Here is an 18,642-nt window from a genome sequence, read left to right on the forward strand (position 1 = left end):
ATACTAGAATAATGTAATGTAGAATTGAGCCGGACATAACTGGATTTACTGATAATTACTTCTCATAAGTCTAAAAAATAAAGACAAATATTGTTATGTCATGGTTCCACAAAAAGCCATATAGAGAATAATGGTCAGCTAAATTAATATAGTCACAAGATTAATTATAAAAACAATCTCATGGTAGGAATGGCTTCAATCTACAAAATAGCGCATATCCCACTCTAAATTCATGCCTAATGGTAATTTAGTTTTTAATTTGTATATCCAAAAGAGCTCTTTCTTATCGAGGATTTTTGCTCTGTCCCCACCTCTCAGAGGGACCCTGGCCAAATCAATTACCCTAATTTTAAATGTTGGTATATTGGTAAAGTATATTAGGTTGAAATGCTTTGCTACTGCCAAATCCTTGTTAAAGTTTTTAACGTCTCTCAAATGTTCCCTTGCATGTGATCTACGGGCTCTGGAAGATTGCCAGATTTGTGGTGCCCTGTACGTTGGTCAATCTAGTAAATATACTATATTTTCAGTAAGGCATGTTGCATAAAAAGTGATCTCAAATGATTCTCTTGTTACATTGCTCTTAAAATTGTTAGTGAATTCCATAACATCACAGGTAAGACAATTAGTAAGGTTGGATCTGAAATTCCCTTTACCCCGTAACCAAGCAGTTTTATGTGATGGATTGGAGGTCACTAAACTAGGCATACATTTAGATGCTAGAGTCAGGGTTTTTTTAGCTACAAATTTTCAATGCCCTGATAGTGGTTAAAGAATATCATCTCCTTTCAGAATGGTTAAGTGGGTTTTAATAATTTTGCAAATAGTATGGTAATGCAAGGAATACTCAGTAGAGAAAACAATCGAGTTTTCATCTAAGAATCTCCCATCTTCTTGCTTTGTCTTATTCAAACTGTGTTTTTGTGTGCTGGAAACAGATTCAGTGCCCACATTGTCATCTAGAGTACTGTTTTTTTCCTTTTCTTGGGTACCATATATTGATTTCTTCAAATGTCTTAATAAGTAAGTCTTTTTTATAACCTCTAGCAACCAATCTACCTATTAATTCTAGACCTTCTTGTATGTAATATTCCAGAGTACTGGCATTACGTCTCAGTCTGATAAATTGGCTTCGGGGTATGGAATTTACTAGGTGTCTTGGGTGACAAGAGGTTGCATGCAGAATGGTGTTCCTGCAGTTTCTTTGTGATAGGTTCTCAACACAATTTTTCTAGTGTTTGTGTTGCCACAAAGATGTAAGTCCAAAAAGTTGACTCTATCAGCTCTTATTTCACCCGTAAACCTTAGATTGATCATTTTCATTGTTAGAGACATATTTCCATTTGATGATTTTTTAACATATGTGAATGAGAATGAGATCAATCTAAGGTTTACGGGTGCAACCTCTTGTCACCCAAGACACCTAGTAAATTCCATACCCCGAAGCCAATTTATCAAACTGAGATGTAATGCCAGTTCTCTGGAATATTACATGCAAGAAGGTCTAGAATTAATAGGTAGATTGGTTGCTAGAGGTTATAAAAAAAGACTTGTTTATTAAGACATTTGAAGAAATCAATATATGGGACCCAAGAAAGGGAGAAAACAGTACTCTAGATGACAATGTGGGCACTGAATCTGTTTCCAGCACACAAAAACACAGTTTGAATAAGACAAGAAAGAAGATGGTAGATTCTTAGATGAAAACTCGATTGTTTTCTCTACTGAATATTCCTTGCATTACCATACTATTTGCAAAATTATTAAAACACACAACATTCTGAAAGGAGATGATATTCTTCAACCACTATTGGGGCATTGTAAATTTGTTGCTAACCCCCCCCCCCCCCCGACTCTAGCATCTAAATGTACGCCTAGTTTAGTGACCTCCAATCCATCACATAAAGCTGCTTGGTTACGGGGTAAAGGGAATTTCAGATCCCACCTTATTAATTGTCTTACCTGTGATGTTATGGAATTCACTAACAATTTTAAGAGCAATAACAAGAGAATCCTTTGAGATCACTTTTTATGCAACATGCCTTACTTAGTATATTTACTAGATTGCCAGATTTGGGGTGCCCAATACGTTGGGCAATAGTGATGTTGCGAATAGTTCGCCGGCGAAAAGTTCCCAGCGAACATAGCATGTTCGCGTTCGCCGTGGCGGGCGAACATATGCGATATTCGATCCGCCCCCTATTCGTCATCATTGAGTAATACTTTGACCCTGTACCTCACAGTCAGCAGACACATTCCAGGCAATCAGCAGCAGACCCTCCCTCCCAGACCCTCCTACCTCCTGGACAGCATCCATTTTAGATTCATTCGGAAGCTGCATTCTTAGTGAGAGGAGGGACAGTGTAGCTGCTGCTGATTTAATAGCTAGGCTAGTGTATTCAGTGTCCACTGAAGGACTCATCTGATCTCTGCTGTAAGGACAGCACCCCAAAAAGCCCTTTTTAGGGCTAGAACATCAGTCTGCTTTTTTTTTTTTTTTTCCTGTGTAATCTAATTGCAGTTGCCTGCCTGCCAGCGTGTGTGTCAGGCTCACAGCGTATACTGTGCCCACTTGCCCAGTGCCACCACTCATATCTGGTGTAACAGTAGTGTAGATTTAAAAAAAAAAAACACTTTTTTGACTGTGTTAAATAATAGCAGTCAGTTTCCTTCACACGTGTGCGTTTCAGTGCCTGCCTGCCTGCCAGGGCACAGTGTCACTCCAGTGCAACTCATATCTGGTGTAACAGTAGTGTACATTTAAAAAAAACAACACTTTTTTGACTGTGTTAAATAATAGCAGTCAGTTTCCTTCACACGTGTGCGTTTCAGTGCATGCCTGCCAGGGCACAGTGTCACCCCAGTGCAACTCATATCTGGTGTAACAGTAGTGTACATTTAAAAAAAAAACTTTTTTTGACTGTGTTAAATAATAGCAGTCAGTTTCCTTCACACGTGTGCGTTTCAGTGCCTGCCTGCCAGGGCACAGTGTCACCCCAGTGCAACTCATATCTGGTGTAACAGTAGTGTAGATTTAAAAAAAACAACACTTTTTTTAACTGTGTTAAATAATAGCAGTCAGTTTCCTTCACACGTGTGCGTTTCAGTGCCTGCCTGCCAGGGCACAGTGTCACCCCAGTGCAACTCATATCTGGTGTAACAGTAGTGTAGATTTAAAAAAAAAAACACTTTTTTGACTGTGTTAAATAATAGCAGTCAGTTTCCTTCACACGTGTGCGTTTAAGTGCCTGCCTGCCTGCCTGCCTGCCAGGGCACAGTGTCACCCCAGTGCAACTCATATCTGGTGTAACAGTAGTGTAGATTTAAAAAAAAAAACCACTTTTTTGACTGCGTTAAATAATAGCAGTCAGATTCCTTTACACGTGTGCTTTTCAGTGCCTGCCTGCCAGCGCACAGTGTCACCCCAGTGCAACTCATATCTGGTGTAACAGTAGTGTACATTTAAAAAACAAAATACAATTTTGACTGTAATAGATTGAATAGCAGTTAGTTGTCTGCAAGCGTGTGTGTCAGGCTTACAGCGTCTACTCTGCCAATTTCTGCCAGTGCACAGTGCCACTCATATCTGTTGTCACAGTAGCTTACACGCATAGTACCACTAATCGGAAAAAAAAATGACAGGTAGAGGCAGGCCACCCCGCAGGGGCCGTCGTGTTTGTGGTGCTGTGATTCCCTTTGGCCCTAGAATAGTGCCCAGTGTTCAGAGGCCACGTACCCCGAACTCGAACATTTCTGAGGACATAGTTGACTGGCTAACACAGGACACCCAATCTTCTACAGCTTCCGCTCGGAACCTTGACGCACCATCCTCCTCCAGCTTAGCTTCGGGCACCTCTCAAGTTACCAGTCGCCCGCCTGTCGCCACCACCAACACTAGCACCACAGCCGCTTCACTTGATCTGTCAGAGGAGTTATTTACACATCAGTTGGAAGAAATGAGTGATAGTGATGCGCAACCATTATTGCCAGAGGATGTAGATAACAGGGATATGTCTCAGTCAGGCAGCATTACACACAGACGTAACAGGGATTAAACTGATAAGAATAGCACTACTTAACACACCACTCCTATCTGGTGGCACATTAGATTACACGCGCAGTGCCCCAAATTTGAAGTAGGAGGACCGACCAAGCATCTTTTTCCATCTCCCGGTTCCTAAAATCGATGCCATATACACGTCCCCTGATAGGGAACGTAACAGGGATTAAACTGATAGGAATAGTACTACTTAACACACCTTATAATAAGACAGAGAGAGGCAACGCAGAGAGAGGAGTCTGAAGAAGAGGAGGAAGGTAGCTTTGAGGAGGTGGAAGACCAAACACAGCAGGCGTCCCAGGGGGCTTGTTGTCACCTTTCGGGGACCCTTGGTGTTGTACGTGGCTGGGTGGAGGAAGAGACCTTCAATGACATCAGTGAGAATAAGGAACGGGACATGGCTAGCTTGGTATCCAACCTTGTGCAAATGGGGAGTTTGCAGTTGTGCAAATGGACTGTTTGCGGTTGTTTGCGGTGCGTTAAAGGGACAGTCTAGGCCAAAATAAACTTTCATGATTCAGATAGAGCATGTAATTTTAAACAATTTTCCAATTTACTTGTATCACCAATTTTGCTTTTTTCTCTTGGTATTCTTAGTTGAAAGCTTAACCTAGGAGGTTCATCTGCTAATTTCTTAGACCTTGAAGCCCACCTCTTTCAGATTGGATTTTAACAGTTTTTCACCACTAGAGGGTGTTAGTTCACGTATTTCATATAGATAACACTGTGCTCGTGCACGAGAAGTTATCTGGGAGCAGGCACTGATTGGCTAGACTGCAAGTCTGCCAAAAGAACTGAAAAAAGGGTCAGTTTGCAGAGGCTTAGATACAAGATAATCACAGAGGTTAAAAGTATATTATTATAAATGTGTTAGTTATGCAAAACTGGGAAATGGGTAATAAAGGGACTATCTATCTTTTAAAACAATAAAAATTCTGGTGTAGACTGTCCCTTTAAACGGGGAGTTTGGTCTGTTACTGTGAAGCGGGCGTAACCCTTACACTACCTGATCGATACAACATCATACCTGATGTTTTAAAGCACGTTATTCCAAACAATTTAGGAATGTTAGGTGATTTATGCCCTTTATGGCTTAAAACCAGACTCTGCATCATGGGAGTTTTGCCATGGATCCCCCTCCGACATGCCACAGTCCGGGTGTTAGTCCCCTTGAAACAACTTTTCCATCACTATTGTGGCCAGAAAGAGTCCCTGTGGGTTTTAAAGTTTGCCTGCCTATTGAAGTCTATGGCGGTTCACTCGTTCGCGAACAGTTGTAGAAGTTCGCGTTCGCCGTTCGCGAACCCAAATTTTTATGTTCGCGACATCACTATTGGTCAATCTTCCAGAGCCCTTAGATCACGTGCAAGGGAACATTTGAAAGATGTTTAAAACTTTAACAAGGATTCGGCAGTAGCAATGCATATCAACCTAATATACTTTACCAATGTACCAAAATTTAAAATTAGGGTAATTGATTTGGCCAGGGTCCCTCTGAGAGGTGGGAACAGAGCAAAAATCCTCAATAAGAAAGAGCTCTTTTGGATATACAAATTAAAAACTAAATTACCATTAGGCATTAGTGGGATATGCGCTGTTTTGTATATTGAAGCCATTCCTACCATGAGATTGTTTTTATAATTAATCTTGTGCCTATATTAATTTAGCTGACCATTATTCTCTATATGACTTTTTGTGGAACCATGACGTAACAATATTTGTCTTTATTTTTGAGATTTATGAGAAGTGATTATCAGTAAATCCAGTTATGTCCGGCTCAATTCTACATTACATTATTCTAGTATATGTCTGACCATATAGGGTAAGCTATTCTATAATATTCATAATATTTTTGTTGAGAGTGTGCTGAATAAATCTTATGAAAATATATATAGTCTATAGATTGCATAATATTATAACATGATTTGAGACCGGCACCCTCGCTTTGTACATGCAGGTAGTTAGCAGACATTTTATATTTACATATATCATACTAACATTGTTATAATTGTTTGAAGTGTTCAAACTGTTTTTCTAATTTCTTTATTTGTTATAATTATTGATACATATCATAATATTGTGTTACATTTTTACCACAGTCTTCAAGTAAAAATTATACTTTGTTTTTAACTTCCGTTACATTTTGACAGGTTGCTTGACAATCAATTTGTGTGTAAGACTCAATGTTTTAGAGTGTCTACATTAATACAGACTCGCAAACAATTGGAGTTTTCACCTTTCAGATATACCGATTATTTTACTTGTGCTCTGTGTCTATGAGTAAGCGCCCTGTTGCTGCGTGAAATGCGTAAGACAAGCTGAGCTCTCTCCTGTGTGTTTGGCGTTTTTTTATGATGGAATAAAGAATACCTTTTACTGTTGCTCTGCAGCTGCATCTTTTGTGTTTTTTGTATTGTGCGGTTTGTCCACTGCTTTGTGCCGGTTCCACGCTTCCCCTGTTTAGCTCCAGACCTGTTTCTACCTGCTCTCTACATTCGGAGCATTTTTGCAGCGGTATTTCTTCTTTGCTACTGAAGGGGGTAAGTTGCGCAGCAATTTTAAATGTATAGCAATATATACATATATATTTATGTGTTAATATTAACACATAAATATATATGTAAATAAGCATATACATATATATTTACAGTATAAACACAGTTCCCATAGAACGTTATGTAAAGGCACTTTTCGGTGCGTTTTTTTTTCTAACACCCCTCAGCCTCCACTTTTAGTCCCTTATAACTGCTTTCTTTCAGTTACTTTATTAATAAATAAAGATGCTAACATTTTTATTTTTAATAAAGATTACTATATTGACTTTTAGGGTCAATTGGGAGACTTTTGGAAAATGAAACAGAGATCTGATCTGCAACTTGTAATGGTTGGGTATTAATCGTGCACAATAAATTTGTGCTCCAGTTGTAATCCAACCCTTAGTGTCTATAAAACAATAGGAGCTGCCATGTTGTAGCTTAGGTTACCTTCTCTGCTGTGGCCAATTAGAGACAGTTATAAATAGGTAGAGTGTGCAGCCAATGGCTGTGTGGAATATAACAGTGTTCTGCACTTCCATTTCTAGCAGCAACTGAAATGCTTGCGGTTTCAGAATGGAATTACAGGAAAAGGGCACAAAATAAATCATGAAAGCACATTGCAAAGTTTTTTTATTTATACAGTTTATCATTTTATATTACCATCTCAAAGTCTTTAATGTCCCTTTAATTTTGACTTTAGTGTCCCTTTAACAAACGAAAACACATTTTTGGGAACTTTTCTAGTGAAAACGTGCTTGCAACTGTGGGCTTTTAGCATCCGAATCCATTTTAGATTGTGGTCACTGAAAAAAGTCACCTCCCATAGAAAAACTAAAAGAAACCATTCCTGAAACTGATTCAACAACGCATACAGAAAGTTAGAAAGCTCATACTACACTACTCCATAACGCATATATTACATTCACACCCACACTGCTCCATAAACGGAGTTCCATATCCACAGGTCGATGTCCAATATGTTTCTCAGTGTAGGCCAATATTTTACAAATGATTTGGGGATCTCCTAAACTGTATACATTTTGGGAAATGTTTGAAGTATGGTTACAAAATGTGTGTCTTCCACAAGATATCACCCAAATCAATTGTGCTTCTACAGGTAGATATCCCACCATAAGATAAAAAAACTTTTCATATATTGATCTAGATTGCAAGGGGAGCACTAATTTATCATGCGGCCATTTACGGGTGCACGATAAATAATCAGCCATAACAAGTTGATGGTTAATGCTACTGCATGCTCGCGGTAACAATTAGCGCTTCGAAAATTAATCAGAGATCAGTACTCTAGTTAATTTTAACAATGTACCCCAATTGCCCCCAAACTTAAGTGTATGGTATCTTCTTTAATTAAATAAATTTAGCATTTCTCCAACATAGGTGTGTCCGGTCCACGGCGTCATCCTTACTTGTGGGATATTCTCTTCCCCAACAGGAAATGGCAAAGAGCCCAGCAAAGCTGGTCACATGATCCCTCCTAGGCTCCGCCTTCCCCAGTCATTCTCTTTGCCGTTGTACAGGCAACATCTCCACGGAGATGGCTTAGAGTTTTTTAGTGTTTAACTGTAGTTTTTATTATTCAATCAAGAGTTTGTTATTTTAAAATAGTGCTGGTATGTACTATTTACTCTGAAACAGAAAAGAGATGAAGATTTCTGTTTGTAAGAGGAAAATGATTTTAGCAACCGTTACTAAAATCGATGGCTGTTTCCACACAGGACTGTTGAGAGGAATTAACTTCAGTTGGGGGAACAGTGAGCAGACTTTTGCTGCTTGAGGTATGACACATTCTAACAAGACGATGTAATGCTGGAAGCTGTCATTTTCCCTATGGGATCCGGTAAGCCATTTTTATTACAGAGTAAATAAGGGCTTCACAAGGGCTTGTTAAGACTGTAGACATTTTCTGGGCTAAATCGATTCATATATAACATATTTAGCCTTGAGGAATCATTTAATATGGGTATTTTTGTAAAATAATATCGGCAGGCACTGTTTTAGACACCTTATTCTCTAGGGGCTTTCCCTAATCATAGCCAGAGCCTCATTTTCGCGCCGGTATTGCGCACTTGTTTTTGAGAAGCATGACATGCAGTCGCATGTGTGAGGAGCTCTGATACATAAAAAAGACTTTCTGAAGGCGTCATTTGGTATCGTATTCCCCTTTGGGCTTGGTTGGGTCTCAGCAAAGCAGATACCAGGGACTGTAAAGGGGTTAAAGATAAAAACGGCTCCGGTTCCGTTATTTTAAGGGTTAAAGCTTCCAAATTTGGTGTGCAATACTTTTAAGGCTTTAAGACACTGTGGTGAAATTTTGGTGAATTTTGAACAATTCCTTCATACTTTTTCGCAATTGCAGTAATAAAGTGTGTTCAGTTTAAAATTTAAAGTGACAGTAACGGTTTTATTTTAAAACGTTTTTTGTACTTTGTTATCAAGTTTATGCCTGTTTAACATGTCTGAACTACCAGATAGACTGTGTTCTGAATGTGGGGAAGCCAAGGTTCCTTCTCATTTAAATAGATGTGATTTATGTGACACTGAAAATGATGCCCAAGATGATTCCTCAAGTGAGGGGAGTAAGCATGGTACTGCATCATTCCCTCCTTCGTCTACACCAGTCTTGCCCACTCAGGAGGCCCCTAGTACATCTAGCGCGCCAATACTCCTTACTATGCAACAATTAACGGCTGTAATGGATAATTCTATCAAAAACATTTTAGCCAAAATGCCCACTTATCAGCGTAAGCGCGGCTGCTCTGTTTTAGATACTGAAGAGCATGAGGACGCTGATGATAATGGTTCTGATATGCCCCTACACCAGTCTGAGGGGGCCAGGGAGGTTTTGTCTGAGGGAGAAATTTCAGATTCAGGGAAAATTTCTCAACAAGCTGAACCCGATGTGATTACATTTAAATTTAAGTTGGAACATCTCCGCGCTCTGCTTAAGGAGGTGTTATCCACTCTGGATGATTGTGAGAATTTGATCATCCCAGAGAAACTATGTAAAATGGACAAGTTCCTAGAGGTCCCGGGGCCCCCAGAAGCTTTTCCTATACCCAAGCGGGTGGCGGACATTGTAAATAAAGAATGGGAAAGGCCCGGTATACCTTTCGTCCCTCCCCCCATATTTAAAAAATTGTTTCCCATGGTCGACCCCAGAAAGGACTTATGGCAGACAGTCCCCAAGGTCGAGGGGGCGGTTTCTACTTTAAACAAACGCACCACTATACCCATAGAAGATAGTTGTGCTTTCAAAGATCCTATGGATAAAAAATTAGAAGGTTTGCTTAAAAAGATGTTTGTTCAGCAAGGTTACCTTCTACAACCAATTTCATGCATTGTCCCTGTCACTACAGCCGCGTGTTTCTGGTTCGATGAGCTAGAAAAGGCGATCGATAGTGATTCTCCTCCTTATGAGGAGATTATGGACAGAATCCGTGCTCTCAAATTGGCTAATTCTTTCACCCTAGACGCCACTTTGCAATTGGCTAGGTTAGCGGCGAAAAATTCTGGGTTTGCTATTGTGGCGCGCAGAGCGCTTTGGTTGAAATCTTGGTCAGCGGATGCGTCTTCCAAGAACAAATTGCTTAACATTCCTTTCAAGGGGAAAACGCTGTTTGGCCCTGACTTGAAAGAGATTATCTCTGATATCACTGGGGGTAAGGGCCACGCCCTTCCTCAGGATAGGTCTTTCAAGGCCAAAAATAAACCTAATTTTCGTCCCTTTCGTAGAAACGGACCAGCCCCAAGTGCTACGTCCTCTAAGCAAGAGGGTAATACTTCTCAAGCCAAGCCAGCCTGGAGACCAATGCAAGGCTGGAACAAGGGAAAGCAGGCCAAGAAGCCTGCCACTGCTACCAAGACAGCATGAAATGTTGGCCCCCGATCCGGGACCGGATCTGGTGGGGGGCAGACTCTCTCTCTTCGCTCAGGCTTGGGCAAGAGATGTTCTGGATCCTTGGGCACTAGAAATAGTCTCCCAAGGTTATCTTCTGGAATTCAAGGGGCCTCCCCCAAGGGGGAGGTTCCACAGGTCTCAATTGTCTTCAGACCACATGAAAAGACAGGCATTCTTACATTGTGTAGAAGACCTGTTAAAAATGGGAGTGATTCATCCTGTTCCTTTAGGAGAACAAGGGATGGGGTTCTACTCCAATCTGTTCGTAGTTCCCAAAAAAGAGGGAACATTCAGACCAATCTTAGATCTCAAGATCCTAAACAAGTTTCTCAAGGTTCCATCGTTCAAAATGGAAACCATTCGAACAATTCTTCCTTCCATCCAGGAAGGTCAATTCATGACCACGGTGGATTTAAAGGATGCGTATCTACATATTCCTATCCACAAGGAACATCATCGGTTCCTAAGGTTCGCATTCCTGGACAAGCATTACCAGTTTGTGGCACTTCCGTTCGGATTAGCCACTGCTCCAAGGATTTTCACAAAGGTACTAGGGTCCCTTCTAGCGGTGCTAAGACCAAGGGGCATTGCAGTAGTACCTTACTTGGACGACATTCTGATTCAAGCATCGTCCCTTCCTCAAGCAAAGGCTCACACGGACATTGTCCTGGCCTTTCTCAGATCTCACGGGTGGAAAGTGAACGTAGAAAAAAGTTCTCTATCTCCGTCAACAAGGGTTCCCTTCTTGGGAACAATAATAGACTCCTTAGAAATGAGGATTTTTCTGACAGAGGCCAGAAAATCAAAACTTCTAAACTCTTGTCAAATACTTCATTCTGTTCCTCTTCCTTCCATAGCGCAGTGCATGGAAGTAATAGGTTTGATGGTAGCGGCAATGGACATAGTTCCTTTTGCGCGAATTCATCTAAGACCATTACAACTGTGCATGCTCAGTCAGTGGAATGGGGACTATACAGACTTGTCTCCGACGATACAAGTAGATCAGAGGACCAGAGATTCACTCCGTTGGTGGCTGTCCCTGGACAACCTGTCACAAGGGATGAGCTTCCGCAGACCAGAGTGGGTCATTGTCACGACCGACGCCAGTCTGGTGGGCTGGGGCGCGGTCTGGGGACCCCTGAAAGCTCAGGGTCTTTGGTCTCGGGAAGAATCTCTTCTCCCGATAAATATTCTGGAACTGAGAGCGATATTCAATGCTCTCAAGGCTTGGCCTCAGCTAGCAAAGGCCAAGTTCATACGGTTTCAATCAGACAACATGACGACTGTTGCGTACATCAACCATCAGGGGGGAACAAGGAGTTCCCTGGCGATGGAAGAAGTGACCAAAATCATTCAATGGGCGGAGACTCACTCCTGCCACTTGTCTGCAATCCACATCCCAGGAGTGGAAAATTGAGAAGCGGATTTTCTGAGTCGTCAGACATTTCATCCGGGGGAGTGGGAACTCCATCCGGAAATCTTTGCCCAAATTACTCAATTGTGGGGCATTCCAGACATGGATCTGATGGCCTCTCGTCAGAACTTCAAGGTTCCTTGCTACGGGTCCAGATCCAGGGATCCCAAGGCGACTCTAGTAGATGCACTAGTAGCACCTTGGACCTTCAAACTAGCTTATGTATTCCCGCCGTTTCCTCTCATCCCCAGGCTGGTAGCCAGGATCAATCAGGAGAGGGCATCGGTGATCTTGATAGCTCCTGCGTGGCCACGCAGGACTTGGTATGCAGACCTGGTGAATATGTCATCGGCTCCACCATGGAAGCTACCTTTGAGACGAGACCTTCTTGTTCAAGGTCCGTTCGAACATCCGAATCTGGTCTCACTCCAACTGACTGCTTGGAGATTGAACGCTTGATCTTATCAAAGCGAGGGTTCTCAGATTCTGTCATTGATACTCTTGTTCAGGCCAGAAAGCCTGTAACTAGAAAAATTTACCACAAAATATGGAAAAAATATATCTGTTGGTGTGAATCTAAAGGATTCCCTTGGGTCAAGGTAAAAATTCCTAAGATTCTATCCTTTCTTCAAGAAGGTTTGGAGAAAGGATTATCTGCAAGTTCCTTGAAGGGACAGATTTCTGCCTTGTCTGTGTTACTTCACAAAAAGCTGGCAGCTGTGCCAGATGTTCAAGCCTTTGTTCAGGCTCTGGTTAGAATCAAGCCTGTTTACAAACCTTTGACTCCTCCTTGGAGTCTCAATTTAGTTCTTTCAGTTCTTCAGGGGGTTCCGTTTGAACCCTTACATTCCGTTGATATTAAGTTATTATCTTGGAAAGTTTTGTTTTTGGTTGCAATTTCTTCTGCTAGAAGAGTTTCAGAATTATCTGCTCTGCAGTGTTCTCCTCCTTATCTGGTGTTCCATGCAGATAAGGTGGTTTTACGTACTAAACCTGGTTTTCTTCCGAAAGTTGTTTCTAACAAAAACATTAACCAGGAGATAGTCGTGCCTTCTTTGTGTCCGAATCCAGTTTCAAAGAAGGAACGTTTGTTGCACAATTTGGATGTTGTTCGTGCTCTAAAATTCTATTTAGATGCTACAAAGGATTTTAGACAAACATCTTCCTTGTTTGTTGTTTATTCTGGTAAAAGGAGAGGTCAAAAAGCAACTTCTACCTCTCTCTCTTTTTGGATTAAAAGCATCATCAGATTGGCTTATGAGACTGCCGGACGGCAGCCTCCTGAAAGAATCACAGCTCATTCCACTAGGGCTGTGGCTTCCACATGGGCCTTCAAGAACGAGGCTTCTGTTGATCAGATATGTAAGGCAGCGACTTGGTCTTCACTGCACACTTTTACTAAATTTTACAAGTTTGATACTTTTGCTTCTTCTGAGGCTATTTTTGGGAGAAAGGTTTTGCAAGCCGTGGTGCCTTCCATCTAGGTGACCTGATTTGCTCCCTCCCTTCATCCGTGTCCTAAAGCTTTGGTATTGGTTCCCACAAGTAAGGATGACGCCGTGGACCGGACACACCTATGTTGGAGAAAACAGAATTTATGTTTACCTGATAAATTACTTTCTCCAACGGTGTGTCCGGTCCACGGCCCGCCCTGGTTTTTTAATCAGGTCTGATAATTTATTTTCTTTAACTACAGTCACCACGGTATCATATGGTTTCTCCTATGCAAATATTCCTCCTTTACGTCGGTCGAATGACTGGGGAAGGCGGAGCCTAGGAGGGATCATGTGACCAGCTTTGCTGGGCTCTTTGCCATTTCCTGTTGGGGAAGAGAATATCCCACAAGTAAGGATGACGCCGTGGACCGGACACACCGTTGGAGAAAGTAATTTATCAGGTAAACATAAATTCTGTTTTTTAATTTTTTAAAACATAACTGCTTGAAGCAGCTTTAAGGGGTTAAAATGAGCAGGTGGGTGGCGTTAGAAAAAAAAAAGGCACTGAAAAGTGCCTTTACATTGCGGTGTATGGGGACTGTTATATTCCTATAAATATATATGTATATACATATATATTTATGTGTTAATGAGTGTATATACACATTAACACATAAATATATATTCATATACATTTACACTTTGCTGCCGATCGCTGCGTGACTTACCCCCTTCGTTCCGCTTGGTTCTCTGCCGTGCCTCACGTCATGAGAATGAGGCTCCCATTGGAACCTATCGAAGTGCACTCTCCTGAGAGCAAGTTTCCCTGCAATGTGAACTTGCTGATCTGGTAATAGTGTACACTGGTATTACGAGTGGAGTTCAATTTTGAGCTCCACTGGTAATCTGGCCCATAATGTTTTACTCTTAGCTAGAAGACTCATCTTTAGTCTTTGGTTAGATAAAAAAGGCTCCAACTTTAACCCAGTTAAAACAGTTGCTGCAACAGGTTCTCTATGAGCAATCAGATGTATTGGGAGACATCCAAGTAAGAATGACCTCATTTATGATGAAATGGGAGCCCTATTTACTAACAATACAGATTAATCTACAGAAACAAACACTATACCCAATTCTGATTTTCTCCTGAATGCACAGTTGAGAGGTGAATGGCAGTTAGACTTCTCAGTATCATCATTAGAGGGAAGATCAAGTATCAGAGAGCTGAGTGGTTGGCACTCTGGGGATGATTCAGGAGCATCTGGCTTATCAATTTGATATTCTTCAGGTTTATGATACAACATGCAGTGAAGTAAGATATCATGGCTTTGAGATGTTATTAATATGGTTGATTGTTGTTCTTAATTCTTAAAACATAGAAAATGGATGATACATTGATTTATAAATAAATAGATGGAATAGTTTTATAATACATACCTACCACATATGGACTATAAGAGCCACCGGTTACCATCTGTCTTAAGATCACTTTGATAATATTTGGACTGTGGATTGTTATGTATCTGTCTATTTGGTTAACCATATGTGCTATCAATCATCTACATAAATAAACCTTCCATGTTGACCAAAACGAAGTCATCGGGAGTCGATATTGTAAAAATTGGAATCGATTCCAATGTTTGTAATAATGTTATAGACATTGTTATCATGAAACATGCTCACTCCTATGCCTAATTCAGTAAGCTCTTTTCAAAAAGAACCCATTTACAATAAAGAATACCAAATGAAAGAAGTACTTTTGATAATAGGTAAAATTGTACCTAAATAACTTCATCAATGAAGGGTGTAACACAAACTTTCCAGCATTTCCTGGAGGCCTTTTGGTAGTGATAGGTGAGGCAGACTTGTGGTTTGGGGGCCATGGGTATTCTGTGGGCATGAATAAAACTTGAGGGGTGGAGTCACACTTGTACCGTGAGTAGGGTTGGTAAAACTGAGACTCCATGGACCTCTTTGGGGTACAGAATGTAGTAGCACAGAAAGATACATTGAAACCCCTATAGTAGATTTTAAATATCATCTTAGATGCAACAAAGAATTAAAATAACAATCTTTTTTTAAAAAAGTGCAATAAAAAACTCTTATTTGAAATGAATAAAATATAAATAATCAGAAGTTCAGATAAACAACTACTGTAACATAATTAATCAGAATTTTTGAGATAGACGACAATACAATGATTTGAAACACGCAAAATATATGAGGAAAGGAGACCACAGGGATAGAGTAAAGCATTTGAGATTCAGAAAAATATTTATTGTGGATGAGGAAGATGTAATTTTTCACATTACTAAATTTTGAGCTGAACTAACCCTTAAAAATGTATTTTATTCTATTTTTCCACCAAAACATAACTGTCATTTAGTAGCTCCCACAGAGACAACTTTTTTACACGTCTGCATTTTTATTATAACACTTTCAACTGCATCTAACACCACTGGGACACTATGTCCGCAAATTGTACGGTATAGTTGGTCCTCATGTGACTATCTGAAATATAATTCCACACACATCTCAGAGACTATTAAACCAAGGAAAATATAAATTGAGTTGTATATACAGTTTGTAGAATACAAAGAAAACTAATATGAAGTCTATATTACGTATCATAAGTTTACAAAAGATACTTCAATTTGTTTATTTTATGTGATCAGGGTATGTTATACACAATATATCTTCTGTATTAAGTAGAAGCTGTTGAGTACAGAGCATTTCTGGGACGCAATAGACAAAGGTAAATTCTTAGGCAATAGGGCTTTAAACACTGTTATGGATCAGATTATCATTTTATAAGAGCATTTTATTATTGGTAACATTTTATGGTCCTAAAACAAATGCTGTTGCTTTAAAGGGACACTGAACCCAATTTTTTTCTTTCATGATTCAGATAGAGCATGAAATTTTAAGCAACTTTAAAATGTACTCCTATTATCAATTTTTATATGTACTCTTGCTATCTTTATTTTAAAAGCAGGAATGTAAATCTTAGCAGCCAGCCCATTTTAGATTCAGCACCATGGACAGTGCTTGCTTATTGGAGGCTACATTTACCCACCAATAAGCAAGCATAACCCAGGTTCTCTACCAAAAATGGTCTGGCTCCTATGCATCACATTCCTGCTTTTTAAATAAAGATAGCAAGAGAAAGAAGAAAAATTGATAATAGGAGTAAATTAGAAAGTTGCTTAAAATTACATGTTCTATCTGAATCATGAAAGAAAAAATGTGGGTTTAGTGTCCCTTTAATTTTAAAGTGGGTATAATGAATACATTAATCAGATCAACACTACCATAGAGTTATGGGTTTAAAGATCCTTATAGTTATTTTTGTTATGATGTGTATACAAGAGTAGCAGCTACAAGTGGCAAAAAAAGATTTTCTTTCACACTTAGTACAGGAACATTGAGATAAAAAAGCATATTATAGTTTGCAATGCTCCTTTAATGTGTTACTATGAAATTGTTATACATTTTTATTTTGTGTATGTGTTGAAATCCAACAGCATTCATGTATTTTAATGTGGAAGTTAGCTATGTATAATTTATAGGTTCTCTTTGCATGCAATTACAGTGATATTAATTGCATTTAATTATTTTTATTTTTATTAGAAAATATTCATGACGGCTTTATCCAAAACTAATTTTTCTATCCCCACAGGAGCTGAAGCAGGACATCTCTAGTTTCCGATATGAAGTACTTGACCTCTTAGGAAACAGAAAACCTCCAAGAAGAAGTTACTCCACTAGCAGTACTGAAGTATCTCAAAAGGAGGAGACACCAGAAAACCATGCCAAGTCAAAGAGTGTTTCCTTCAATGTATCACAGAAAAAAAAAGATTTCAATGTATCTGCCCTGATTAAGACAATGTCTGGGATTGAAATCATTGAGGACGCACCCAAAAGTAATGGGATTAATAATCGCTCTTTCATTAGGAATGGCAACAAGCTACAGAGGCTTTCAAGTTCTAAGAAAGAGTCCTTCAAAAGGCTGGGCCTCCTCTTTTCCAAAATGAATGGTCATGTGCCAGAACCAGCTTCAGAACCAGTATACACCATCTCTGATGGACTTATTCAGCCTCACTGCATGTGGCAGGACTTAAAACACACTCAGACTGATGGAGAGACAGAAGGCTCTAAAAGTGAAATTAACCTCAGTGAGGTGAGTCAAGGTGGGAGCATTGGTGGCCAAAGTATTGAACACGCTCCTGTTTGTACCAACTCTCTACACTGTGCTTCCAGCCTATGCTCCTCTAGCTCCAAGCTGATAGACTCTACAGAAGATGTATTTGACTCTTGGGGTGAGGCATGTGACCTGCTCATCAACCAATGGAAAGACGGACAGGAAGAGCAGGTCACAACAAGACTATAAGTTTAAAAAAATAATAATATATTTATGAGTGCTGTATAATTTAGCAAGAATAGATTTCTAACGATCTCCTTTTACAGATCATTTAAAAGGTAGGAATCCCTTCCTTCACATGGATAAGTTCGGCGTTCTATTAACAGCAATGGATTTTTCAATATTTTTTTAACATTTTTTATTTCTTTTTTTGTTTTTAAGTAACAAATTGTGCTAATATTTTCTTGCCATTTATGTCTCCAGATTAGCACCAGCTGGGCCATCAAAGCATTTTACAAAACATAGTATTGGATCCTCTGGTGCTGAAAGAGTATGGTTAATTGTATAAGAAGAAAAGAGCAGAATATTTGTGGTAGTCATCATGCTTTCTTTTATTTTCTCCGTCCTCATAATATGTTATTCCAAATATGCTTCTCTAAAATATATTTCTGATGCAGTATTATAGGTTTATAAAAAAAGAAAAGGAAAACAAAAAAAACAGAACACTGGAATAGACTTCCTCAAAGTGCACAAGGTCTCATGGTTTAATTAGTGAAATAAAAAAGGCCAGACTTAACTTGCTAGCACAAATATTAGAGAACCACATTCATTTACAAATTGACTGGTTTATTCAGAATATGCAGTCAACTGGACTTGCAGTGCATTTCACAAAATATAATACCAAAGTAATATTGCAATTCTATGTGTGTCTTAATATGCAAGAACATATAGGTGACAATGAGTTAATTATCCCATGAAATAGAGCATGCTGGTTAATAAGAAAGTGTTTTAATCTAGTAGCATTTCTGTGCTGTTCCTTTATACTCATTGTTATGGGTGACAGTTTTAGATTGGTTTCCAATTTGTCTATTGCATTTTTAATAATGGTTTACTTTGATATTAAATCAGACAAAAG

At 39.6% G+C, this 18,642-nt stretch overlaps 1 protein-coding gene across 1 annotated transcript in view; it reads left to right on the plus strand.

Annotated features, from left to right (window-relative positions):
- Positions 1-17,756, plus strand: part of TRPC5 (transient receptor potential cation channel subfamily C member 5) — a 400,026-nt gene extending 382,270 nt beyond the window's left edge. Inside the window, exon 10 of the mRNA XM_053699326.1 lies at positions 17,046-17,756. Within this exon, the coding sequence (XP_053555301.1) occupies positions 17,046-17,756 (711 nt within the window). The remainder of the gene's footprint in view (positions 1-17,045) is intronic.
- Positions 17,757-18,642: the final 886 nt, after the last annotated feature.

This window comes from Bombina bombina, chromosome 1 (assembly GCF_027579735.1).
Source record: "Bombina bombina isolate aBomBom1 chromosome 1, aBomBom1.pri, whole genome shotgun sequence".
Lineage (NCBI taxonomy): Eukaryota > Metazoa > Chordata > Amphibia > Anura > Bombinatoridae > Bombina > Bombina bombina.